The sequence below is a fragment of the Pinus tabuliformis genome, chromosome X (assembly GCF_031772625.1).
Source record: "Pinus tabuliformis cultivar Carrire ecotype Pingquan chromosome X, CPIR1, whole genome shotgun sequence".
Classification (NCBI taxonomy): Eukaryota; Viridiplantae; Streptophyta; class Pinopsida; order Pinales; family Pinaceae; genus Pinus; species Pinus tabuliformis.
Genome location: NC_142308.1, coordinates 1,313,635,201 through 1,313,662,392, shown reverse-complemented (window position 1 = coordinate 1,313,662,392; position 27,192 = coordinate 1,313,635,201). Strand labels below are relative to the sequence as shown.

The 27,192-nt window shown below is 37.6% G+C and overlaps 1 protein-coding gene across 5 annotated transcripts in view; it reads right to left on the bottom strand.

The window, feature by feature from the left end:
* Positions 1-26,329, bottom strand: part of LOC149144922 (uncharacterized) — a 49,693-nt gene extending 23,364 nt beyond the window's left edge. The window contains exons 1-3 of one of the 5 annotated variants that reach the window (XM_089449638.1): positions 26,082-26,329; positions 22,246-22,343; positions 21,209-21,317 (exon numbers count right to left, since the gene is read on the bottom strand). In XM_089449638.1, coding sequence (XP_089305764.1) covers positions 21,209-21,317; positions 22,246-22,317 — 181 coding nt within the window. In that variant the 5' untranslated portion in view covers positions 22,318-22,343; positions 26,082-26,329. The remainder of the gene's footprint in view (positions 1-21,208; positions 21,318-22,245; positions 22,344-26,081) is intronic. The other 4 variants (XM_089449640.1, XM_089449637.1, XM_089449639.1 and 1 more) reach the window with 4 other exon arrangements.
* Between the last annotated feature and the right edge of the window lie 863 nt (positions 26,330-27,192).

Here is a 27,192-nt window from a genome sequence, read left to right as displayed (position 1 = left end):
TGATGAGATGCACTGATATAACCTAATAAGATAGCTTATCATATGGCTTACCAATCCGACTCTTCTTATGAGAATTCTTCAGTATGAGAATGTCCATGTACCTTGTATGTATTATGAATACCTCCCTAGTTAAGAGGGAGTGTTGAAATAGGTAACTAGGTTTGGTCTTCATAAATATGAAATGTACTCTTGATTCTTGTATATTGTAAAAAGAAAGAAAAATTATTATTATTATTTTGTAGCATGGGTTTCATGCTCAAGGTCAATTTATTTGTAGGTCAAACACCCATTCAGTGCTTCTAGGGTTTGTCATAGAGTCAAGAAGTCAATTGAGTCATTGTCATGTATGAAAGACCCCATTGGGAATCTTGTATTATGTCAAGAAAATTTATTTGAGTCATAAAATGTGTCAGTATCTCCAAGACCAAGTCGGCCTACAAAGTGACAAGTCGGCCTCATGAAAGCGTTGTTCAACCTCTACAAGTAGCCTATATATAAGAGATACTCGACCTTATTTGAAGAGACATCCATCAAGTTCATCGCAGCATAAGGAAGACAAGAAGACCTAATGAGGAAAGAGAGAAGATCTAAAGAAAGGGAAAACTAAATTTTGAAGTCAGTTTTGGGCCTCCATCTACTCACATGTGCAAAATTATGGCATCAATTCTACGGCATCAGGAACTGAATTGCAATCACCTAAAGAAGTTGAGTTTTGTCTTTAGAAGGATCAATTTTGCATGTTGAAATCCTAAGGAGAAGAAAGCACTTTGAGCGAAGGAGAGAGAAGATCAAAATTTCCCTAAAACCTGTCACACGTGTGAAGTTGCAGTAATTACAGGGGGTTAGGGAGGCCGAAATTGTAGTCAAATTGCAAGTCCGAAATTTTGGTCAAAGGAGAAGTTGCAACTGTTATGAGGCAAGTTTGACTTGGGTTGACTTTATGAGAAACAAGTTCATCAAGGAGAAATTTGACTTGGCCTTGGAGGGTATGTTGACAAGGGTCTTAGGTCTTGGAATTCGTCATTTGAAGATTCTATCTGAAGAGAAGAATTCTTGTGGTTTTCCTCTCAAGAGGAGAGGTTTTGGCCCTGGCTAGCAACCCACATCTTGTGTCCATGTGTACTATTGATGTTTATGTTTTGGTAGTTGTTCGATGATAAGAACAACATAATAATAAGTAAAGAAGAAGCTAATAAGAAAGAAAAGTAAAAGAACATCATAAGCAATTATCAAAGTAAGAGAAATCCCCCTAATATAGTTGCTCTTGATTTCTCAATAGATCCTATATGCTTTTGACGAGGTACTGTAGCCAACAACTATGTCCTTCATGCTTGTAGAATCCAATTTCTTCCTTTTATCTTTTGGAATGTGAATGTAGACAAGGCAACCAAATATTCGAAGATGATCTACACTAGGTTTTCTTCCAGTAAACACTTCTTCAAGAGTTATGTTGTCAAGTATCTTATGAGGACTTCGATTTTGAATATAGACCATTGTTTTGGATGCTTCACCCCACAGGAATTGAGGTAAGTCTTGATCATGTAGCATTGCCCTAATGCATTCTTCAATTGTACAATTTTTCCTTTCTACTACTCCATTTTGTTCTGGATTATATGGAACTATCAGCTCCCTCTTAATTCCAGCCTCCTTACAGAAAGCTATGAGTTCTTTTGATGTGTATTCCCCTCCATTGTCAGATCTTAGCACTTTTATCTTCCTTTCTGTAAGATTCTCCACTTTTGCTTTGAATTCTTGAAATTTATCAAATACTTCATCCTTGGACTTAAGTAAATAAATCCAAGTCTTTCTTGAGTGGTCATCAATGAAAGTCACATAGTATAGATGACCTCCAAGAGATTTTGTAGCCATAGGACCACAAACATCAGAGTGAATGAGATCCAAGATTTCCTTAGATCTTGAAGCACTGCTTCCAAAGGGTTTCTTTACATTTTTACCTAGTGCACATCCCTTACAAATTCCTTCATGCTCTTCCTTTAGTTCAGGGATGCCATTTACCATAGAGTTTAAGGATGGTAAGATTTTGTAATGAAGGTATCCAAACCTTTTATGCAAAGTTCACATGCATTGATTTCAAGGCGAACCGGGGCTTGAGAGAGAGGTGTAGTAATCTGTAGAGGCTTCCCTCATGAATCCCAATGATTAATGATAGAACCCTTACCCCATACCATAACTTTTCCATCTACAAAAGAAATTCTATCCCCTTTATCTTCTAAACAAGAAATAGAAAGTAATTTTTTCTTCAAACCTGGGACATATAGTATGTTGTTGAGATGTATGTTTCCTCCATCTTCCAACTGCAACGTGGTTGATCCAATTCCTTTGACTGCATAGTTCTTCCTGTCTTCAAACTCGACTGAATGAGAAGATATTCCTTTTGATAGAGTCTTTAATTGTCCATGTTCACCTGTCATATGTCTAGAAGCTCCACTGTTAATTACCCATATGTTGTCATCTTCAAAAGTACCTGTAAGTGCTGAGAATAATCCTTTGTTCTTTGTAGAGGAGGTCTTGGTCATGTAGTTCTTGATAGATAATAAGAGATCCCCAAATGCTTTGATGCCTTGCTTGAGATGTGTTGTCATCATGGAGAACTGCTTCAATGAGAACTTCTTCAAGGATGTAGTGATCTTCATTATGCCCTTTGTCAACCTTAGCTCTGATACCATGTTGAGAAATCAATAGGGCTACAATTGAAGTGATTTCTCTTAAACTTGATAACTTCTTGTGATGTTCTTTTACTTTTCTTTCTTATTAGCTTCTTCTTCTCTTATTATTATGTTGTTCTTATCATCAAACAGCTACCAAAACATGAAGATCAATAGTACACAAGACACAAGATGTACACTGCTAGCTAAGGCCAAAACCTCTCTTAGAGAGGAAAACCCACAAAAATCTCCTCTTCTTATAGATTCTTTATATGACGAATTCCAAGACCTCTAGACCAAGACCAAGACCCTTCCAAGACCAAGTCAAACCTTTCAAAATTCAAAGGATGTGCTACTTCTTACCAAGTCAAACCAAGTCAAATCTATTCCAATTGTAGAACTTCGATCAAAAGGCGGTATCATCTCACTCTCTGTGGGATCAAGGATCATTATTGAAGAAAACTACCTTGATGAAGGAGAAGTTTTTTATCCACTATATCATCATCAACATCAAGGAAGCAGCAAGAAGGAGCATCATATCAAGTAAGTATATTTATGTCCACATCTGAATCTGTCAAAATGTATTTTTGCAAGGAAAACAACAAATTGGTTAGGGCTTCAAACTATCTTGCATGGAAGAAAAGGACAAATCTAAATCTCATTGAAAATGAGGTTATGGAACATGTCAAAGGATCTATCACTAAACCAAGAGAGGAACACGCTCAAGCTCTTGCCAAATATACGAAAGCGGAAGTTAGGGCTCAAAGGATTCTCATAGAATCCATCAAGGATCCCATCACCCCATATGTATCTAAACTCGAAACTTCAAAAGAAATCTATGACAAACTGGTAGAGTTGTATTATGTAAGCAATGTTGGAGAAGTCATCTCATTAAGGCAAGAACTCTACAACCTGAAGATGTCTAGGGAAGATGGAATAGCCTCATACTTTATGAGGATATCTGAGATCCAGGATCAACTATAAGATCTGGGAGAAGTCATGTTTGATAGTGAAATGACTATAGTTGTATTATATTAAATGCACTACCGGAGGAGTGGGGTAACTTTACTTCAAGTATTTATGAAAAGAAATAAGTTACTCCATTCCAAGATGTATGGTCACTATGCAAGATTGAAGAATCTAGACTAAAGGCCAAATCTAATGTGGGAGCAGGTGAGCAAAATCAAGCTTATGCTACAATCACAAAAAGAAAGGGAAATTTTGGAAAGTTTGGTTCTTGGAAAAAGAAAACGGACATGTCTAAAATTCAATGCTATGGGTGTCAGGAATATGGACACTACAAAAGAGATTGTCCTAATGTCAAGGACAACAAAAGAGGAAGAGAAGAAGCCCATATCGCCAAAGAAGTAGAGGAAGCTGAAAAGAAAAAGTCCAAGAAAGAGGAAGTAAGAGATCTCTATTACTGAGATAGTCTTCCTCACCTAAGTTCTTCTCAAATTCCTAAGTCTTATGTTGTAAGATCTGGCTATCATGATTCACTAAATGGGATGCATCAAGGCATCATAGAATCATTGAAAGCAAGAGATCGGGACATCATCATAGAGAAGCATGAAAGATGGTTAGAATCTATAGAAGTCAAGGATATAGCTCTTGGGAATCTCATTGGGAACAAAAGTGGCAAGGTCATCTAGTACAAGGTTTATCATACATCTGTCAAAAGGAAACATCGGTTGATGGGGATACTCCAGATCCTCAAGATTCTCTAATGGAATCTTCATCGAAAGGTTCACCAATCATGAGGAAAAGCAAGTGTTTCATCAAGAATTCCAAACTTGTGGAATTCATGGGATGATGGCATGATGACATAAAAGTGAAGCAGATCAAGGAATTGAAGCCCTTTCAATCAAGAAATTTGTTGTAGGAAGACTAGATGACCCAAAGGAAAATGAGGTATGTATGCTTGCATTTGATATTGTGGAATTCATGTCATATGGTTGCAGGTAACATGGATCAATGCTCTATCTTGAGAGCATAATCAAAAGAAAGGATCTCCTCCCTCAAAGGAATGCAGGAATGCATGGGTCACACATTCACTAGATGAAATCAACATAATATGTCCTCATATAAAGTATGAGGTGGTTGACAACAATTGAGAAACTCTGATTGGAAGCTCCTAGGAATGTTACGTGTGAAGAAAGGAAGGAAGAAATCATGGAATATGCAACCATGGTAAAGGCAATCAACATCTGAAAGACCAAGAAGATTTGACTAGGATATCTCCATGAAAGATATGAAGACTCTGATGGAGTCTGAAAAAGAAAGAGACCCTTGATAATATATATCTTTGGGAGATGTGTCAATATGTATGCAAAACGCTGATGCAAACTAAAAGATGTCATGATGAAAGACCATCACAAAGGTAATGTTGATTTTAATGTTCATTCCTTTATTTTTGAATATCTGGATGGGTTTATGCAGGGTTGCCAAGGGAAGATCTATGGATGTCTTCCACCACCGATGCACATGTAGTAGGATGAAAGATCCTTAAGTAAACATGGCATGAAGAAAGCAGCATGGCATGAAGAAAGCAACATGGCATGAAGGAAGGCCAAATATGGACTGATGGATCACTTTCCGATGATGACATGGCTGACTCATGGATGAAAGTGATGGATGGTCGGTGCCCTATGTAGAAGTCCCAAACATGAAGACTCCTAGATAACGAAATGAAGTTCATGACATCGTGAAGAGGATAACGAAATGAAGTTCATGACATCGTGAAGAGGAGTTCTTCAAGCAATTGGTTGTCCCATTATCTCCACTTGAGGAGCTGTTGTAGGTCCCTAATTAAGAGGGAGCCTGGAAACAAGTTTCTTACTTGGAAGAAACTTGGAAATTCTTAAGCCAAGAGGGAGCTTAGGTACATTCCTTCCATAGGAATGAGTACATTCCTTCTGTAGGAATGAGTACATTCCTTCCGTAGGAATGAGTACATTCCTTTATTGGAATAGATATGACCTCCCTAATTAAGAGGGAAAGATAGACACATCATTCTTGTCTTCACTTGGGAAGACAGAATGGAGGATTGGGTAAACATCTGGCATCCGATGCTCTTTGAGGATGTATTAGGGCATCCAAGATAAGAGTAGTCGTTGAGGACCGATATTCTTTGAGGACTGGGAATCCAAGATAAGAATAGTCCTGGTGGAACACACCTTGAGAACCCGGGTGGGGTATGTTCTGAGAGAGACAATGATGAGGGTGTATATACATCATTGGTCTCGCCAGCATTGTGCTCTGATCTTGTGGAGAGATAGAGTTGTTAGTCAAGGCCTTGCTATGTGACAATACTGGTTGATATGATGTTATACAGATGGGTTACCAATCCAACTCTTCTTATGAGAAATTCTTCAGATTGAAAATGACCAAGTACCATTATGAATACCTCCCTAGTTAAGAGGGAGTGTTGAAAAGTAACTAGGTTCAGTCTTCATAATGACGTGTAATTGTGATTTTATGTAATTGATGAAAAGAAGAAAAATAAAATTATTATTGTAATACTTGTCTCATGGGTTTCATGAGCAAGAAATTTTATTTTTAGTATGACTCCCATTGTGAGTCCTTAGGATTGGTCATAAAGTCAAATTGAGTCAATGTCATGTATGAAGGACCCTTCTTGGGCATGTTACATCTTGTATGAGTCATTTAATAAGTATGTAAGCCCTCCAAGACCAAGCACAAAACCTCTCCTTGAAGTCAGCTACAAAATGGAGTATATAACCTACTTAATGGACATGTCGGCTCACCTGCACTCATGTCGGCTCATTATGCTGGGAAACAACTATTTATTGGCAGCTTAGATTCCATTCTAGACACAGATTTTCGGTCTTGGGTCTAAAGTACAATAGAAAGTGCGAGAAAGAGAATTAGTAGCCTCTCATCCAGCGTGGGAAGAAGGAAGGAAATACGAACTAGTTTGGCACTGTTTTTGGTTATTTGTACTCACATGTGTCACTGATATTAAGGGATCTGCAGTAGGGTTTACACTGTCAGCAAAGAAGTCAAGGTGGTCTTCATACCATCATACATGCTAGCCGAAGTCACAAAATTAAGTCTCTTAGTCAAGCAAAGAAGAGAGTTATCTCCAAAGAGCCCACACGTGTAAATTGCAGGGGTACTAATAGGACAAAAGTTGCAAATCTGTGGAAGAGACCGAAAATTCCAAAAGTACAAACAGTTTGACTTGCGTTGACTATAGAAGGAGGAAAGTGCTACAAGGTTGTTTCAAGAAGGATCTCATCAAGGAAGGTTTGTGGCTTGGTCTTGGAGTGGCAAATAGGTCAAGGGTCTTGGTCTTGGTATTCGTCAATTGGAATCTCTATAAGAAGAATTTGTTTGGGTTTTCCTCTCAAAGAGTGAGAGGTTTTGGCCCTGGCTGATAGCCTATATTCTGTGTCTCTTGTCTCTTTATGGTTTATGCATTGGTAGTTGTTTGATGAAGGAGAACACCGACAACCTAAGTAAAAGAAGATCCTAATCTAAAAGAAGTAAAAAGCACTCACAAGCAGTTATTAATAGGAGAGAAATCACTTAATCTCTATGCGCTAGATTTCTCAACACCTTTTGCATGACTCATCTCCATATCGTGCAAGAATGCTTTTCCATGCATTCATTTTTTTTAATCAGGATGCCCATGAATCGAGCTTGATTACCAAGCTACAATATCTTCCTTGGAGTTGTCATTGTTCACTCCCTTTCCTTCTTCCGGAGACTATACTTGATGTTGATCAATATTGTTACATTTATGCAATGCAATCTTGTGAGAGAATCTTAATCTCCATCCATTCCAAAGCATGTCAAATTTCTACTTTCAAGCATCGTGTAGCCATATGGAGGACTTATCGAACATACTTCTATATCAAACTCTTTCTGCAAGATTCTTGTAAATGTGAACCTTATCCTAGAAAAGAGTTACTTAAAATATGCATACCTTTGATTTCCATACAACCAACTAGCCATATTTTCTTGAACGGGCCTGCTTCTTATATTTGTCGAAGATAGGCTTCTTTTTCCCAAGAGTAGAAAGACTTTCATTATGCCCTTCACACCGTAACTTGACCATCTACATTCCTTCATCCTTCAGTAGTATTGTTTTCATGCTAGATGGAATATATACTAGTCATGTCATAATGCTCTTTGCAAGAACCTTCCAAAAATATGGTTCTTATAGGATCTTATGACCCCTCTTTGCAAAGTGACTACCTCTAATATGATGTTATAAAATGCTTGGATGAACAATAATATTCAATATGGTTCCAACCTTTTCATTCCTTTTAAACTAGATGATCTTTCCCAAAGCAATTAATCAAGTAGATTCTAATTTTTCTACTATCATATATTTCTATCTATGATGCCATGCTTTTATAAAAATCAAGACTTCTTCTTGAGAATGCAACAATGTTTCACTTCTTTCAGCTCCACAAGTGTTGTCTTAACATCTTTCCTTGATGACCTCCTAAAATATTATTTACCATGTTAGGATTAAAGTACCTACAAACGGAGCTCACTCATGGCAAAATAATATCGGTCCCAAAATAACCTATTCTACCATATGCTCATGCAAGATATTGACCATGATGGGATAGTGCACAAGGTTTGAGAGAAAGAGGCTTTCTAGTGTGCAATGCACAGGATCATAAGGCAAGAAGTTATGGAAAGGGAGGAGGCATGCTTGGGTGCAATACATAGTTTTATGAGGCGGGGATGACAGGCTTGCTCACTCGAAATGGGCAATACATAGTGCATGAGGAGGAGGATCCAGGTACTATGTAGTTGAGCACTACAAGGGCTAAAGGATGGCCTCGCTATCCACTGAAAGTGCATAGTGTGCAGTGAAGGCAAGGTTGGTCAAGGCATTGCATAGAGGGCAAGCGCAAGTAACAAGAGTGATAAGCTTAGGAACTATAACTACGCAATGCGCAATGGTTGAGGAGGATCTAGGGATTGCACAAGTTGCCACTGCAATGGCCCAGAGATGACCCTACTATCCACTAAGAATGCACAGTGCACAATACAAGACAAAGTTGATCAAGGGTTGCGCAATGGGTAGGTGTAGGTAGCAAGGTTTGAGGGATTGCCCCCTAACACTGCTCAATGCGTAAGGAGGATGTCCTCAAGATGGCATAGTATGCAGGTCTAGGAGGTAAGGATCTCATCACTAAAGCTTAGGAGTGTGCAATGCGCTCATCACTTGGTGAGAATTCAGTGTGCTTACAACTTGCACAAGATGAGAGGATAGGGAAAAGCTCCAATGATTTAACTAAATGTGAGATCAGTGAGACAAGAGAGTAAGAGTAAGAGCATACAACAAGTCCTGAACATGATCACACACACATACACCATCAAACACATGACAAGAAGATGCATAGTACCCAAAATCAACATGTATTCATTGAAATGCTATGTGAGCTTCACTTCTTTCCTTTCTTTTGATGTTCTGTTTGTTTGGACAATCCCTCTTAAGGTGTCCAACTCCATACTCATTGCATCCATACCATTGAATCTTCGACATATCTGGCTTCTTCTTGGACTTTCCAAACTTCCCTTTCTTCAACATCTTGGTTCTTGCAATAAAAGCTTGAGATCTTTCATTTGATTCGACATCATCCTTTGCCTTAATGCTTGATTCTTCTAAGATACATTGAGCCCACAACTCATCAAAAGGTGTGGTGTCCTTCTTTGAGTAGATACTTGTTGCAAAACTGCTCCAATCAGTTGGCGAAGCATTTCATACACAAATGGTCATTTCAGAGTCGAAAACAATTTCTCCAAGCCCTTGCAATTGATCCCTTATTTGTGAGATCTTCATGAGATAAGTGGCCATGTCTTCATCCTTTGATTTCCTTATTCTATATAGTTGATTCCTCAATAATATCTTTTGGCCTGATGTACTTATAGAGTACAACTTTACCAACTTATCATACATAGCCTTGCATGTCTTTAAATCAGCAACAAAGGGAATATGATGATCTTTTATAGATTCAACAATGATTCTTTATGCCCTCACTTCTCCCTTGTACTTTGCTAACTCTTGAGTCTTCTCCTTGTTTGGTACAACCACTTCACCAAGGACATATTCCATCAATTCATGTGAATGCCAAGTCAATCCTCTTCTTCCATGCAAGGAAGTTTGTTGATCCAACAAGCTTGTTGCTTTCCTTGCATAATGTAGCCATATGATCTGCAGATTGAGACATAGAAAACAATATCAACCAAGAGCTCTCCTTCTTGATGATGTCACCAACTATCTTGATGTTTTCAAGACCTTCAAAGAGACTTCAATGATGCCCTAGAATGATGACTTCTAGGATGCCTTCAACAATGGTGTCTTCAAACAATTTCAGTGAATGGATAATGATCCCAAGATTCCTTGATGCTTCCTCTTCTTCAAGGGCTTATCCTTTCTTCCTTCAATGGGAGCTTGATGATGAAATCCTTGATGTAGTAACTTTCCTTCTAGGTCAATAGGTCTTCTTCTTCTTTCTTTGTGTCCTTTTGTAAATGATTTCCCTTGACAAGCAAACGCTTCAAGATAATCTTCCAATTGCCTTCTCTTGTTCACCTTAGCTCTGATACCATGTTGGAGAATGTAGTAGGGAAACTATTAATTCATATTCTCCTTAACCTTAATAATGGCTTGTGAACTTTTCTTGTGTTTATTTATTAGATCTTATCATCAAACAATTATCAAGAGCAAAAACAATAGAGACAATGGACACAAAAATTAGGGTCCAAGCCAAGGCAAACTCCTCTAAGGGGAAAACCCAAAAAATATTTTCTCTACTTATAAAATTTGTTTCGAATGAGAAAACCAAGACCCAAAACCCTAGACCAAGTCCTCCTCCAAGCACCAAGTCATCCCTCCCAGATTAGAGAGTGCTTCTTTGTAACTAGTAAAATGTTTGGAAGCACCACTATCAACTAACCAGCTATCAAATGAATCTGCAGAAGAAGAACTAGAAAGAGCAGAAACAAAAGAATACTATTGAGCTTCTGCTACATTATTCTATATCTTGGATTTCATGTTTTCTTAGGATGCCCTTTACTTTGATTTTCAGGAGTCTTTTCTATAATTAGATTTGTTTTTGAATCTAGATGTTCTTCTTCTTTCTTTACAGTCACAAGCAAAGCGACCATGTTTTTTACAATTGAAGCCTTTAACTTTTGACATGTCTAGATTCCCTTTATTTGATTTGAAAGCAAATTTCTTTTTATTACCTTTCTTTCTCTTGTCATAGGTTGTAAAAAGCAATAGGTTCTCCTCTTGGATACACTTTCCCAGGAGCTCATCAAATGTGGGAATAGTGTTGATGTTGTTGATGGTGATGATAAAAGTCTCCCAAATAGGAGAAAGGCCTCCAAGTGCAATCAACACCATTTCTTTGTTGGGTACAACTTCACCAACTGTTGACAGCTGATCCCTGATTTTAGTCATTCTCATGAAATATGCTTGAACAATCTCTCATTTATTCATCTTGATGTCCTTCAGCTGATTCTTCAAGGCAATAATCTGGTTCAAATTACTAATTGCAAACATGTCAATTAGTTTTTCATACATTTCTTTAGCTTTCTTCAAACCAGAAACATAAGTAATGAGATGATCACTAAGAGAATCAAGGATAATTTTCCTAGCTTTGATTTCACCCTTTTTATGTTTGGATTTGATAGCAGCACTTGAATTCTCTGGTGGATCAGTGATTGTGCCTTCAACATACTCCAAAACTCTGTGTTCTTCAAGAGTGATATCTAGCCTTACTTTCCATGGACCAAAATTTCAATCATCATTCAGTTTCTCCTCTACCTTGAAGTAGGACAAAGTCATCTTGATAAAAAAAACTTTGGCAGCAAGTGAGGTCTCTTCAGGTGATCTCTGGTCTCCTTGGACTTGTCTTCACCAAGGCTATGATACCATGTTAAAATCTAAAAGTTTTATGCAATTTGCAGAAACTTGAAACTTCTATGCAAAAAACTGAATGTACTTGCAGAAAATTGAATGTACTTTGCAGAAAACTGAATGGAACTGAATGTACTTAGCAGAAAGTTGAATGTACTTTACAAAAAACTAAATGTATTTTGCAAAAAGTTGAATGTTCTATGTTGTTACAATTACTTAGAATGCAAATTTCTTCTTTACAACTTTTCAGATCAACAATTGTAGATAGAACATAAACTTAAGGATCATATGAAGACTGTCAAGCACAAATATGAAACACTAAGAGTTAGGTCTAATGACCAGGGGAAAACCAAATGATTCTTCTATTATATTCCTTCAATTGTTCGGCAGAGTACAGAAAGAGAGAGAGAGAGAGAGAGAATGAGAACGAATAAAGTCATCAATGTCCAATCAACTTGCAATTGAAGTGTTCTGGGTATTTGCTTGAAGATTTCATCTTTCTCTTGATCAGATCTTGTCCTTCACACTTGCTCCAACTCTTCCCTTGCTCTTACTCTTCACTTGCTCTCACACTTCTCTTGCACACACTCAACACTAGCTTTCCTTCTTCACAATGAACATGCTACATCAACTCTCACTTGCTCTTGCTTAAATAGATGAGAAAAGAGAGGAGTTACAAAATGAATTCACGCCTTGAGTCAATAATAAGAGAATCAAATTCCATGAGGGAGGAGTTACTTAAGAAGTGGTGTAACTCATCCCAAGAATAAAGAGAGAGGTAAATATGTCTTGAGGAGTTACAATTCGAATTAAGGAGAGAGAGAGTTACACTTAGACATGAGAGAATATTTGGTGAGAGTTACAAATTAAATTGAATGAGGGAGTTACAAGTGCATTTAATGAGGAGTTACACTTTTGCCATACATTGAATTAGTGAGGAAGAGTTAATGTGGAGTTATTATTTTATTTCAAGAGAGAGATTCAATTTGCCAAGTAAGAGATTCTCAATTTAATTACTTATTTCATGAGAGAATTCGATTTTATTAATCCATTAAAGGTGAATAACTTTAGATTATTTTATAAATAATAGTATCATAATAATAATAATAATAGTAGTAAGGATAAAAAGTATTACTTCTTGACTTGTATAATCATGATTGATTTGATTTTAAAATGGATTCCATATGTTGAGATCATCCTTGATCATTTAGACATGACTTTCAATTTTTGGAAAGTCACTTCCAAATTGAGATGTGACTTACTATTTTTGGAAAGTCATATTAGAATTGTTAAAAATGAAATTTTATTATAGGTGGTTCAAACAAAATTGAAAGATATGATTTCTTCTAGGAGAAATTCATCCCTGAGCTGTCAAATTTTAACACTCGGTTTGTCCATCAAATTCTGGATCATAAGACGAGCTATGAGCTAATTGAGTACCAAGGCAAGAAAATAATTTTGTCCAAAAATTTCCAATGAAAATGGGATCTCTGTCACTTACAATAATCTCTGGGTTTCCATGTAGCTTTTGAATTGTTTCCATAAATGTTCATAAATGCAATAGCAATTGTACTAGCTCTGAAAGGATGAGATAGTGCACAAAAATGTGCATACTTAGTAGGTTTATCAACTACCACCATGATGACACTCTTTCCTTCAAACTTCGGTAAGCCTATGATAAAATCATAGAGACCTCCTCCCAATGCTGACTTGGAATGGCTAAAAGTTGTAACAAACTTGGGGCCTTAATTGTCTCGACTTTATTTTGTTGGCAAATTAAACATTCTGCCACAAACTTCTGAATATCAAATTTAATGCAATCCCAAAAAAAAAATTCTTAACCATGTGGTAAGTTTTTAAAAATCCTGAGTGCCCTCCTAAAGGAGAGGTGTGCAATTCCAAAAGAATATTTTGTTTGAGTTGGGAGTTTTTACATAGATATAAATGATCTTTGTACCATAATGAATCATTTTTCCAGAAAAATGTATCAAATGTACTGGAATCTTGCTGCAACTTTTGAATGAGTATCCACACCTCTTTGTTAGATAAATGAACAATTTTTGGATGACACAAATGACAAGACCTCCTTGGTATATATAGAAAGTCTAAAGGGTCACAATAAAATTAGGGCCTACACAACAATAATAATGTAAGGGCTCAACAATAACAATAGTGGACTTCTATGGGGCACAACAATAACAATATGGAGGCTACACTAGTATTATAGGGACCTAACATTGATCTAGATGGTTAACTTCAATTTCGGTTTACATGTCTGCTCATTCACTAGTTAGATCTCAAATCAATTCACAAACTTTCTTTGCTCTTGAGATAAGAAAGTAACACATTTATGTAAGACAATTTTGGACAATTTTGAATGGTGTACTTCACAGGATTTGATTGATGTTATAAATAAGCACATAACCTGGTAATTTTGTTCATTATGAAGCATTTCTTTGCTAGTTTAACTAATATATATTGAAACTAAGAATAGATCCAAGCATATAATTCAGGACTACACAAGATCTGTGGATAAAATGCTCTCGATTTGGTGAGATCTGTGGATTGAAAAACATTTCTCAATAGTGATGATTATCTATTAATGATTGAGTTTGGTTTTGGCATACATTTACGCATTCATTATGCAACAGTTCGTTGTGTTTGCTTCTAGGTGATAGACTCAAAATTAAACAATGTTGAAATGTTGTCACATAACCATTCATCACCAGATTTCAACAAATTACCACTCTTCGGAATTGCATGAGTTAAAATTGCTTTAATATCACAAATTTACCCAAAATTCCAACAGACTCAATCAAATTTAAATGTTGTTTAGAGGTTTTAATGCTACATGTGGTGCTCAGATATCGAATTTGATTGATGAATGATGGAATCATACTCTCCAATCATATCATTCGTGTAGCAGGGCTCTATTTCAACCCCATGCTCTCTCACACCTGTGCCTATGGTTTTGGCATACATTTACTCATTCATTATGCAACGTTTTGCTCAGGCGTGTAGAAGCAATGTTGCAAATATTGGCATCAGGATAGAATCGGCAAGGGTACAAAAACCAAAAAACTATAAAAATAGAGAAAATATTGATAAAAATCGACGAACATCGACAAAATTAAGATACCACCAAACTATCAAAAAAATTGGCAAACATCAGCTATGCCAAAAAATCATGATTTCACGATTTTTTCGCAATAAAATTGAGATGTTTGCAGCACTGTGTAGAAATCACGAAATGGACCTTTTAACCTTGGTAATTAAAGAAATTTCTTTTATAAGAAAAAAGTGAGTTCTAATCTAATCTAATGCAAAGGTTATTTGCATTAGTAAATTAAATGAATCTCAGCCATCAATCCCAAGCGAGCCGAGAGCTAATTTCAGCCATCAATCACTTTGGAGATTAGGGTTGTGGATTTGATCATAATTCAAGCTTATAAAATAAGGGATGGGCCAAGGGAGAAGACACAACACACAGGGGCACAAGGCATTGAGAGCAGCATCCCAGTGGTTAGGTGGAGAAGGACTTCCACTCAAGTGTGTGTTTGGTCTGAGGAAGGTGATAGGGTGCAACAACGAGATCCAAATCAATGGAGACTAGAGCTTGATCAATTGTATCAGATCCAAATTGTCGTATGTATTTTCCTCAGTTTGGGCCATTTTCCCAATAAGGGATCCCAAGTAGGTTCTGATTAATAAATGAAGAGTTGTTGATTGGACATAAATTTGTGTGTATGCATATGTGAGATTGGTTAATTTAATGTGTTTCCACTTAATATTAATTTTTTGTTTATGTTAAGAACCCAATTGTGCTTTGTCAAAGCTGCCTATCAGCATATTTGTAACAATGAATATCCCATTCCCACTTGGGCGCATTGGAAAATTGCTTGGAAATCAGAGACCCTTCCAAAAATAAAATTCTTCATTTGGGTCCTCCTACAAGGGAAAGTCCTCACTTCAGATAATCTGCAAAAACGTGGTATAATTAGCCCATCCCGCTGCCCAAACTGACAAGCAGTTGAAGAAACCATCCAGCACCTTTTCATCGTTTGCCCCTTTGCTACTGCCTGTTGGAAAGAACTTTTTCTAAACACCCAACTCCCCTGGGGCTCCCACAACTCCATTGTTGAAATTTTGCATCTTTGGAAGAGGAACTATCCGTGGCAACAAAAGAAGAAGAACAATATTGCTAGAAGAGTTTGGAATGCTCTCCCCTGCTCTCTTTTGTGGAATATATGGTTGGCACGAAACCGTATGGTCTTCAAAGACAAAGAAACCAACATCAGGAAATTATGCAGCAAGGCAAGGAGCCTTACATTGGAAGCAATATCTGTCAAAAGTCAAAAGAAAATCGACATCGTCGATCTCTGTGTCGAAGAAAGGAATTTCATAGGGTACTTGTTGGATAAAAGTAACAGGGGCCAAAGCGGGAGTGACATTAGCAGTCAACGCAACAACTCTAATCACAGTTGGAAAATAAGAATGAAAGATGAGGAGTTTTCTATCTGGCTCAGAAACTGTAGCACTCACTATCTTTTCTTTGATGGGGCCTCCAAGTCTAATCCAGGAATGGCAGGGGCTGGCGGAATCATTTGCAATGCCAATGGAGATATCAAATCTGCTTATGAATGGGGATTAGGCCCCCTCTCTAATAACAGGGTTGAAGCTCTCGCACTATACCAAGGGCTCATTCAGCTTCAAAAACTCGACATAAGCACTGCAACGATCATTGGAGACTCGGCCATCATCATTAGTCTGATGGTATATAATTGGAACGCCACCAATGTGCTCCTACAACAAACAATAAGTCGTTGTCAAGCACTTACCCAGAAAATGAAAGAAGTCCTTTTTTTCCATGTACTTCGCTCCCTCAACAAGGAGGCCGACACTCGTGCAAACAGAGCCTGCTCCAAACCCATAGGCAATCTCTGATGTAACGCCATCGAATCTCAATGTTACCTACCATGACCAGATGCGAATCAATCTTCAAATTGCCCGCAGAGGTATCTAGTAATATCGGGTACCTCCCCATTATCGCTTGCAATATCTTTAGGCTGAATTTGATTCTTGCTGCAGCAGAAATCTTCATTGAATCTCATAATGATGATAACACTGCCACAATATCACTGAATTCAATCCGAAAATCTCACTTCAGTCCCTTCCCCCAAGGAACTCTGACTCCTCCATACCTTACCCGTGACTTATCACTCAAATTCCCCGTGACTCCCTCTTCGCTCCACCTTATTCCCCTGTCTGAGCTCTCCTTCTTATTTGCATTCCCCTTCATCCAGAATCACACCTCTCTCTCCCCCTTGCTACGCTCGATCTACCCTCTGTTTGCTTCTGGTCGATCTCATGCTGCCTTGAGCGTTTGATCTACCCCCTGCTCTTTGGAACATCGCTTTAACAGCCACCTGCATTTGCTGCGCACTGGTAATTCAGTTCGGCCAAACTCAATGGCGAGAAGCGAGGAATGTTTGCACTGTGTTGATCTCCAGGCAGAACTGGAGCAAATTCAAGCTCACCAAAAGATCTTGGACACCAAAATCGAAACCCATGCTCAGATCACCAAGGAGAAACATGAGGCCGACCTCAACCTCTTTCTTCATAGAGTTACTTCTCTTCAGGAGTAGTTCAATGACCTCTCAAATGCCCAAGAGTCCATTGACATCCTGAAGTACATCATGGAAAAAAGTAATGCTCCTAGCACCAGCTCAACAAATTTAAGGAATGCAGGCGCTAATGGCACTCCTAAAGAATTTGCGACCCGCCAAATCAATCATATAAACATCGATTAAGCATGACTTGCAAATTTTGCCTTCTTTTGTTTCAGTTTGTTAGAATCTATATTAGTTCGGGCTTTCAAAAAGTTAAGAGTGACGGAAGCAAAGGGGAATTTTCCTGTTATATTTCGTTACTTTGCTTCTCAGGCACACCGCCTTGTAACAGTGGAGCTTAGCCTTTCCAATCTTTTTTTAATACAAACAGCAACCGATTATGTAAAAAAAAAAAAGAACCCAATTGTGCTTTTAATCAATAGATTTGTGATAAACCTTTTAGGAATTATTTCCATATTGTTGGGTTTAGAGATTAACACTGACCATAGGGTTTGCCCCATAGATTAAAAAAACTCCTTTTCCTTTAGTTTGAAGAGTGCGGCAAGGCCACTGAGGTGATAGTGAGTGGCTTGCTTAGTAATTTCCCCTAGGCTCTCCAGCTAGGGTTAGGATTTTTCCTCTTAGGAGAAAGTTTGAGTGGTAACACTAACTACTACAAAATCTTTAGGAGAAATCCCAATGAATAAAAAAATACATAGTGAGTGCCAAAAAAACAAACACTCGAAAGGCAAAAAGAACAAAATGGGTAAGATGGGCCGAAGAGAATCAAGGATGGATCCCTAAACCTATAGTGTTATCACGGTCCACTTTCCTAAAATCCAAGGTCGAGAAGCAATAACTGATGAGATTTTTGTCATCCATTTGTTTTGTCTCAAAGTCCACACTACCTGACCTTGTATTTTGTATTTGTTCATGATGCCTTCTGTGACTAGAGATATCTACAAGTGGGAAATAGGAGTTGATGAACCTAGAATTACCAGTGCTAGAAGATCCTTCTTTTAGGGTTTTCCCTAGAGGTGAAGAACTTCAGAAAGGAGCATGGCGATACATCTTTGATCCTGATATTGTCAGAAATCCTTAATGTGATGTTGCACCTCTGAATTTTCACCAAGCCAATGTTATCAACACAATTACTTATCCTTGGAAAGTTGGCTTAATAGTCAACATTAATTGATGTACTTTTCCTAAGTTAAACTTAGAAAAAATAATATTAAATCACTTACTCCTCTCAAGCAAGCACCTAAAGAGGCAATCTAACATCTTATGTATGCCAGACATCGAGCCTATGCAGAAGCACCTATGCGAACTAATAACATCAACATTTTTGGAGTCCCAAGGCAATCTATCCCACATGCTCTTGAACAACTCTCTTTATGACTTTGGTGTGTAGCCATTAAGATAATAAAATAGGCAGAAAATCAAACATATACATGTGTATTTGGATGCATCCAACACTAAATTGGGCCTTTACACTTGAGCTCTCATTTTATAAAATTGGGATGTTATCAGCCAAATACATAGTAATATTATATGCATAATGACATTGTGGCATGTCCCATAGTATATTTTGTTTACAAGAATAAAACTAGAAAAGATTCACCTGAAAATTATTTGCCACTAGACTACTGATTTGATATAAAAATCACACCTAGGGGTGCCAGGGTGTGGAAGGGGATCATCCTTGATCTCAAAGTGAAACAGGAATTGGATTATAAATGGGGTCTTAGGACAGCCAAAAACAACCAAGAAAAGGCTTATGCTCTCCTTTAAGGACTAACATCTATAGACGCATCCAATATGATGACTTTACTGACTATATATAAAAATCACACCTATGGGTGCTAGGATGTGGAAGGGGATCGTCCTTGATCTCAAAGGCAAACAAGAATTGAATTATGAATGGGGTCTCAAGACATCCACAAACAACCAAGAAAAGGCTTATGCTCTCCTTTAGGGACTAACATCTATAAACACATCCAACTTGATGACTTTAATATCTAGTGGGGACTCATCCATAATTTTCAATCTAATTAAACAATTTGGAAACCCCGTCAAATAGCAAGCTGGCTAGTCTCATAGCTAGAATCAGAAAGGAGGTTCTACAATTTGAGGATATCAAGTTTTTCATGTTCTGAGGCCTAAATTGACAAACGGATAACCTCGCCAACAAGACCTCAAGACTGAACGAATGACTTCTAAGAAATAGAGGGGAAATTTTCTTCAAAGCTATCCCCTAGAATCACGATCTATATCAATATTTGGATGTTTCCATGTTCCAAGCAATTTAGCACACAGATGTCATTCCACCAAAGCAGACATATACCATATAAACAGAGGCAGGATGTAATGTGCATCATCCTCACGAGTCACAACATCCCCACACATGCCACTCTGAATTCAACGCTGGCATTTTGAAACATCAAGAGTCTTAATGCAGGTGAAAGGTGGAATGGAATTATGGATTACAAGAAAGGCATTGAAGCAAAAGGCCATCCAGGAACTTTGGTGGCCATCGTCTCTAGTTCAACAAGATTTTTGGGCAAGCCTTTTCAATAGAGCTCTGTTGGTTTATTCAGCTGATGGTCAAATTATTTCAGGGCAGAACCTAGTGGTTCCAGACTCAGCTTGGTACTTTGTGTTGGATCTAGTCTATAGCTCTGTGTCCCCTAGTTCTGGGATCTTTTTCATGTTTAATAGCACTGATAGCAGGGGGGTTTGAGTATCTCACCCTTTTGATTTTGAATTAGTCTTTTTTTGTGCACTGTTTTGAATTTTCAATTTCAGGCTATGAATGAGTATGTTGGGTAATACTGGCTATCTTCAGTGTGGACCTCGGATTGGTAGTTAGAGAATACTCTGAGTTTCTCTCTTCCTCGAACCTGGAAAGGATTGGTTGGATTCCATATGTTGACAACTCTAGGGTATATTTTGGGGTGCTCTATTATTGCTCCCTCCTGAATTTTGCTGTGTATACTCTATTTGGGCATTTTCAGAAGTCTTGGGTTATAGAACTAAGAATACCCCGAGAGCCAAGGCAACCGTCACAAGGAAATTCAGGAAATGCATAAAATTTTGCACAGGCATGAAGACTTCATCAATAGTATCAAGATGTCCATATTCTCGATAACAACTACAGTCCATGAAAATGAACACCAATGCATTTCTCAAAATGCAGTAGTCATGGACACCCTCCTGCAACAAAAAAAGTAAATTCTGGTCTTGTAAGCAGAATGTTCAATGTTGAGGAATATGGTCTGTAATTTTAATAAGGGCTCTCAATCTACTACTTCTAATTTTAGAATGTCAGTGAAATTTGTCCCTGACAAACCCAAGAAAGAGGAAACAGTCCATCAAATGCTTGAGGACATGGACTTGGACAATCAGGATTCACAGCCTACTAATATTGGTCAAGATGAGGTGTGCAGCAAGCGAGTCTTTTATTAGTATCACGTTTTTTTTATGTTCTTAAAAACAGTTCTGATTTCTAGGTGTTTTTTTTAAGATTTTATACTAGTAACTCTTGAAATCCTCTTCAAAGGATGATATAGGCTTTTCCGTACCAGGCGCATACTGCTTGTTGATTATGCTTGTTTTTGTTTTAAGGGACTATCTTTTTTGAATTAATATGGTGACCAGCTCAGCTGCAGCCTAGTTCTAATACAAAATATTAACCATTTCTGTTAAAAGAAAAAGATTTGAAAATAGCACAAATTTCCATTTTATAATGAAAATAAAAGCCATTACTATTAAAAAAAAATCAATAATAGCATGCACATAAAACTAATAGTCTAGAATCCAACTTATCGATAGGCAATCCTAACAAATACTATACGGATACATTGTCGTAATTGTCATATAAAGTTATAAACACTTCTATAGTCTATTCCTATAATTCAAGTATGTTAAAAAGCTTACTATTTTTGCTTGCAAACATGGGCATAAAAAATTAAGACACAAGGTCAATTCACATCATATATTTTCAATGAAATATGTCTAACCTGGGAAAATTTGATGATTGAACCCATATAAAATTGCAAGAGGTGATAACCACATCAGAAACGATGTAAAAAAGAACTTGCTCAAGACATTGGATGGCGTGGCTTGTACCTGCAAGATTGAAAAAGGATCCTGGAGTTTCAGATATTAATCATACAAGTGAAATATACAAAATTCTGTCCTTGACAACATTGTGAAGAAAATAAGCTGAAAATGTATCATTAAATCCTAGGCAGGCCACAGGTGCCATTAAATAGAAATTTTGAAAAAGGGAAAAGCAGGCTATCCTATACTCTCTGCAATTCAGAATACATCACATCATACATGTATCTATCTGTATGGTTCCGGATTCCAGATGATGCACTACAGGTCCAATGTCCATGCAAAGACAAATCACAGCCATGCATAATGTATCTATTCTTGCTAAAAAAGCTACAAAATCTCTTGTACTTCCACTATTATAAACAAATTGCCATTCCTCCAGCTCATTCATAATGTGTTCAGATTTGCATTATTTTTCCAAAGTTCTGGAAAAGTACTGTTTTCCAAGATTATTTTAATTTTTACAGCAATTACTGTATAAGTTTTCCGACAAGTATCAGAGAACTTTTGTCCAGCATTTATCCGATTCCAGCATTTGGTCCTTTTCCAACCAATGCCAGAAAAGTGAATGTCAGTTGCAAAACAAATCATCCAGGCAAAAAACAGAACCACCACTGCATATGAAAAGCCTGCAATATTATTTTTCACAGAAAATAAAGAAGACCCACTGCGTATAACAACCTGCAATGTTGTCTTTTAGAGAAAAAATAGAAGAACCACTGCATTTATCCTTCAGAGAAAATGTAGAAAACCAGTGGATTTATTTTTTTGAGAAAATACAGAAGAAGCACTTCATACAACAGCCTGCGATATCTTTTCAGAGCAAATATAGAAGAACCACTGCATATAACAGCCTTCGATATTGTTTTTAGGAGCAAATATTGCATTATAGCATATACATGGGCAATAGCATTATTTTTTTTCTTTTTCTTCTCACCTGAGTATTCTCACTTTGATTTGGAACACTATCACTTTGATTTGTTTCATTTTGAACCGTTCTTGAATCCATTATTGCCTATAAATGATACCTGCAGGCTGCAACAAAAATCCCATAAGAAAACAGATTCTTTATGTAAATTAATTAAAAAATGCAACAGCTGGAAGCTCCAGACAATGCATGGCCTTTTGCTTGCTTTTTGTTTTTGCAGATAAGAAGACAAAAAAAAGTCCAAATCAGAAAAAACGTGTTTTTGTTTTATTGCAATTTCTAGAATCCACCTGAAAAATACTATTTCCAAACAATCACCGGATTTAGAATAAAATCAAACGCCACTTGCCAACCATTACTATAAAGAAAAATCTGACAATGGCCAGAAAGCGATTTACCATGTGAACAAAGCATCATAGAGAAAGAAAGAAAACATCTCACACTTAAAAAATGGGCAATTTGTAAATTCTAGCCCATGGCAGTGTGGCCTGGTGGCAAGCATATAGGTAACCGGGCTTGTATAAATGTGAAGATCCAGGTTCAAACCATAATATTGAAAACCATAGTATTAAAAACCGGCCGGTCTGAACCAGAAATCAGTCAAACCGGCTGGTTTATTGGCTAAAGTTTAAACCCACAGGACCGCTCAAAAAACCCAGTCAGACACCCTCCTTCGCCAATTTTTTAGACAAACCGGGCCTAAACCAGCTGGTTTATGACGGAACTGGCCGGTTTATGACAGAACCGGCCGGTTCATTGCCAAGCCAGCCGCAAACCCACCGGACACACTCTTGGAGGCTTGTGAGGTGGTTTTGGAGGGAAACTAAAGCTTTTTTTCCCTTCAAAAACAGCCCCAAAAAGCCAATAAAAGGAGGTCTCCGCTCTCATTTGCCTCACACATCTCATTTGGACTTTTTGTGAGTTTCATTGGGAGCTAGTAGTCATCTTGGAGTTGGACTTGAGCTATTTTGGAGATAGTTTGGAGCTGTTAGTGGAATTGGCATCTTCAAGAGGAGGCTAAAGAAGCTAGTTTGCATTTCCAAGTAAGGATTTTCACTTGAAAAAAATCAATATTTCACTGTTGTCCATGTATTTAATTTTTCTATGTGTTCTCTGCTACATTGCTATCAAATTTCTAGTTCTATGCTATCAAATTTTGTAGGCTAAATATGCCCCATTTTTTTCCCAAATTTATCTTAGGTTTTCCATTCTTCTTAGCTGCAAATTTTTTTAGTTGCCAGATTTATTTGCAAATTTCATATATATTTCTAGCCATCATGCCTCCAAAAGCCAAGGACACTGCGTGGGCTCATTGTGATGTGATTGTTGGAAAAATGATATGCAAATTTTGCAATAAATCTATTGGAGGTGGGGGTATTCTTAGGTTGAAACAACACTTTGTTGGGATAAGAGGTCGAGTAAAGTTATGTGATGCACCAAAGGAAGTGATAGGCCCTACTAGGGCAGAAGAGCTCGCCAAGTTTGAGAAGTTTGAGGAGAATACGGCTAGGGAGAAGGCTATCCAAGAAGAAATTGCAAGGAAGAAGGAAATTCTACAAGCCATGAAAGAGGGTGGGTATGATGATTTTGAGATTCAAGAATCCTATTCTATCTCTCCCACCAATGACCCCTTTCACTATGTTCCTCTTGCTCTTGGGCCTTATCATCAAGGCCAACAATCTAAAGGAACAAAGAGGATGACCATCCAGAGTTATTTCTCAACCTTTGCCACCACTACCTCTGCTAATCCCACTTCCTCTCAACCAAATCTAAGTCAACGTCAACCCACTTTGGATGACCACTGGAAAAAGCAATGCAAAGAATCTTCTTTTCAATACATTGCTAGATGGTGGTATGATGCAGATATCCCATTTAATGTTGCCCGCTCACCTTATTACCAAGCTATGTAGGACTCTATTATAGTTGCAAGAAAGGGCTTCAAAGGCCCTACTGTGCATGAATTGAGGGGAGCTCTTTTGCAAAAATATATTTCTTCTATTGATGAGTATTTGGTTGAGTATATAGAGTCATGGCTCAAACAGGTTGTTCCATCATGTCAAATGGATGGACTGATGGAAAGAACTGCACTATCATTAATTTCCTTGTTTCTTGCCCTCAAGGAACCATGTTTTTGAAATTAGTTGATGCATCTGATAAGGTGAAGGATGCAAACCTTCTATGTAAGTTTTTGGATGACATTATTCAACAAGTGGGGGAGCAGAATGTTGTGCAGGTCATCACAGATAATTCCTCAAACTATGTTCTTGCTGGAAAGATGCTAAGTCAAAATATAAGACCATATTTTGGACTCCATGTGCACATTGCATAGACCTCATGCTTGAGGACATAGGCAAAGTGGAGTGGGTAAAAAACAATGTAGAGCATGCCAAGTGCATTACAAAATACATCTACAACCACTTATGGGTATTGAGCCTAATACATCTACATTCCAAGATGACTACTCCAACAAAAACTCAAAACTCTCCAAGCTCTCAATGAAAGTCACAAAAACTCCAAATGAGATGTGTGAGGCAAATGAGAGGGGAGAACTCCTTTTATTGGCTTGGAGGGGTTGTTTTTGGAGAGAAACAACCCTTAGTTTCCCTCCAAACCACTTCACAAGCCTCCAAGGATGCGTCGGGTGGGTCCGTGGCCGGCGTGGCAATGAACCGGTCGGTTTATGACAGAACCAGCCGGTTTATGGGAAACCAGCCGGTTCCGTCATAAACCGGTCGGTTTAGGCCTGGTTTGTCTAAAAAACAGTGAAGGAGGGCATTTGGCTGGGTTTTTTTAGCAGTCCGGTGGGTTTAGCCAATGAACCGGCCAGCTTGACCGTTTTCTGTTTTAGACCGGCCGGTTTTTAATACTATAGTTCAAACTCCTTGGATGGGTGTAGATGAGGCCAGCTGCAATTCCTAGATGGTTTTGTTGGCATAGAAAATGCCCCTCATAGCATGGCAGCTTACCTTAGAAAGAGTTAGTATTAACTATAAACCGTAGGAAGGAAGCACTGTAAGTTAGTATTTACTATTAACTATAAACAGCAGTTCCTCAAAGTTTAAAAATTATTTAAAAAATAGTAAATTATTTTGTCCATTACTAATGGAAGAGATCATTATACTGAGAACAATATTTCCTCAAAAATTAAAAATTGTTATAGAAAAACAGTAAATTATTTCGTGCAATAAAGATATCAATATGTCTTACAGGTTGTTCCTTTACATCAAAGATCTCAATTCTTCTTTGAGGCGGTACACCTGTATACTTGGTAGATAGGTCAAGATACCAGGCAAAAGGAATTATCTATCATCACAGGATCCAATTCATGGGTTTCAAATTTACCTATTACCATTCAGGGTTTAGTTTTTCAAAACCCACTAAGGTCTTTTAGTGCACGCATAGAAAATAGATTCAACGAATTATAACCTAAATTGAATGGAATGGCCATCTTCCAACGCTAACAGTTGATCAAACAACTTTGAGCATTAAGATAATATAACCAAAGAATTATTAACAAAATAAATACAGAGAGCTTCTTTAAGAAATAGGGCGGAGACTTCCAAGCATGCAGATTATGATGGATGGTACATTTCCTTTTGAAACAGGGTTAACCCCTGGATTATGTTTTTATCATGCTCTGTGATATGGTCTAGTCTGTTCAAACAAGTATGCATATATCGGACCTTCGAATTGAAATAAAGGGCCCATAGATCATTTCAGTTTTGTATGTATATCCCTGTAAAGGGAATATAAATATATTTTTTTATCTATCCAAAAAATGTCCAGACGTGAACGCAGTGGGGTTTTGTTCAACTTGGAAACGCTACCAAAACACTGCCAGAGACCTATTTATGCACCTGGGGATCAGATGATTCTTTTCCGCTTATAAAACCATCCGATTTTGGGCGGCAGGGCATCGAAACTCCAGGTGTGTGTCAAAACTCTTCGATCAAAACTTCTGAGACGCTGAAGGAAAACCGTGTTAAAATTGCTTATAATCAAACCTCAAACCTGAACAGTGGTAGTAAACCTCCGTCGACGTCCACTTCACCACGGCCCAATTAACGAGATGTATCTGCCCAAGGAATCAACTACACATAGATGGAGTCGTATATAATCAAAACAAAACGTGGGAATTTTTTGGCGAAAAAAAAAAAAATCAAAAAATATTGAGGCAAGGTTAAAAATAAATGTTAGGAATTTATAAAAATATAAAAAAATAATAATTATGCGTTAGAAATTTAAATTTAGGTTAAAAATGGTGTAGATTATTAAGTTCGACTATGTGTTTATGTTTCAGAATAGTGGTTTGCTTGTCGATTGTGGTTAAGCTTGTTTTCCAGATTTCAAGAGCAGTGGATGGGTGGTTCTTTCGCACTCTTGATTTTAAGTCGGCAAAAGTTTGGTGCAAGTATGTTTTTTTGTTAGTTCTTATCTTACCCTTTCCGACTTGTTTATCTATCTCTGTTTGAACATTAACATGGTTCTTTCTAAATTGAAGAATTGGGAAAGTTATGAGGATCCCCGGGTCATTTTTGAAGCAAGCTTTGTCAATTGTGAACCTAGCCTCGTGTTTCTTGATAGCCTCTTTGTGCTCTATGGAATTTTTCCCTCCCTGATGGCTCTACATTTTGTCATTATTGTCGAGATTTTATCTAATGTTCTGGGATTATGGGCTTCTAAACAAATCGTCTCCTTAAGGATTCATCAGTTACTCCGAGCGGCTTGTGTTAATTGGGTAAAGAATATCCTTGTTTGGTGGATAACCCTATTTGCAAAGGGTATTTGGGTTCTAAAGGCAAACAATTACGACTCATCTGGCTGCGGTCGGGTTAAAATTGTGATGGATTATGTGTTTCCTGACTCTATTGCTTATTATTATATTGTATCTTGTTTTCTTATATTTTCAAGTTCATACCACCTCCACCCCGGTAATGCTCATGTGCTTCCATGTCT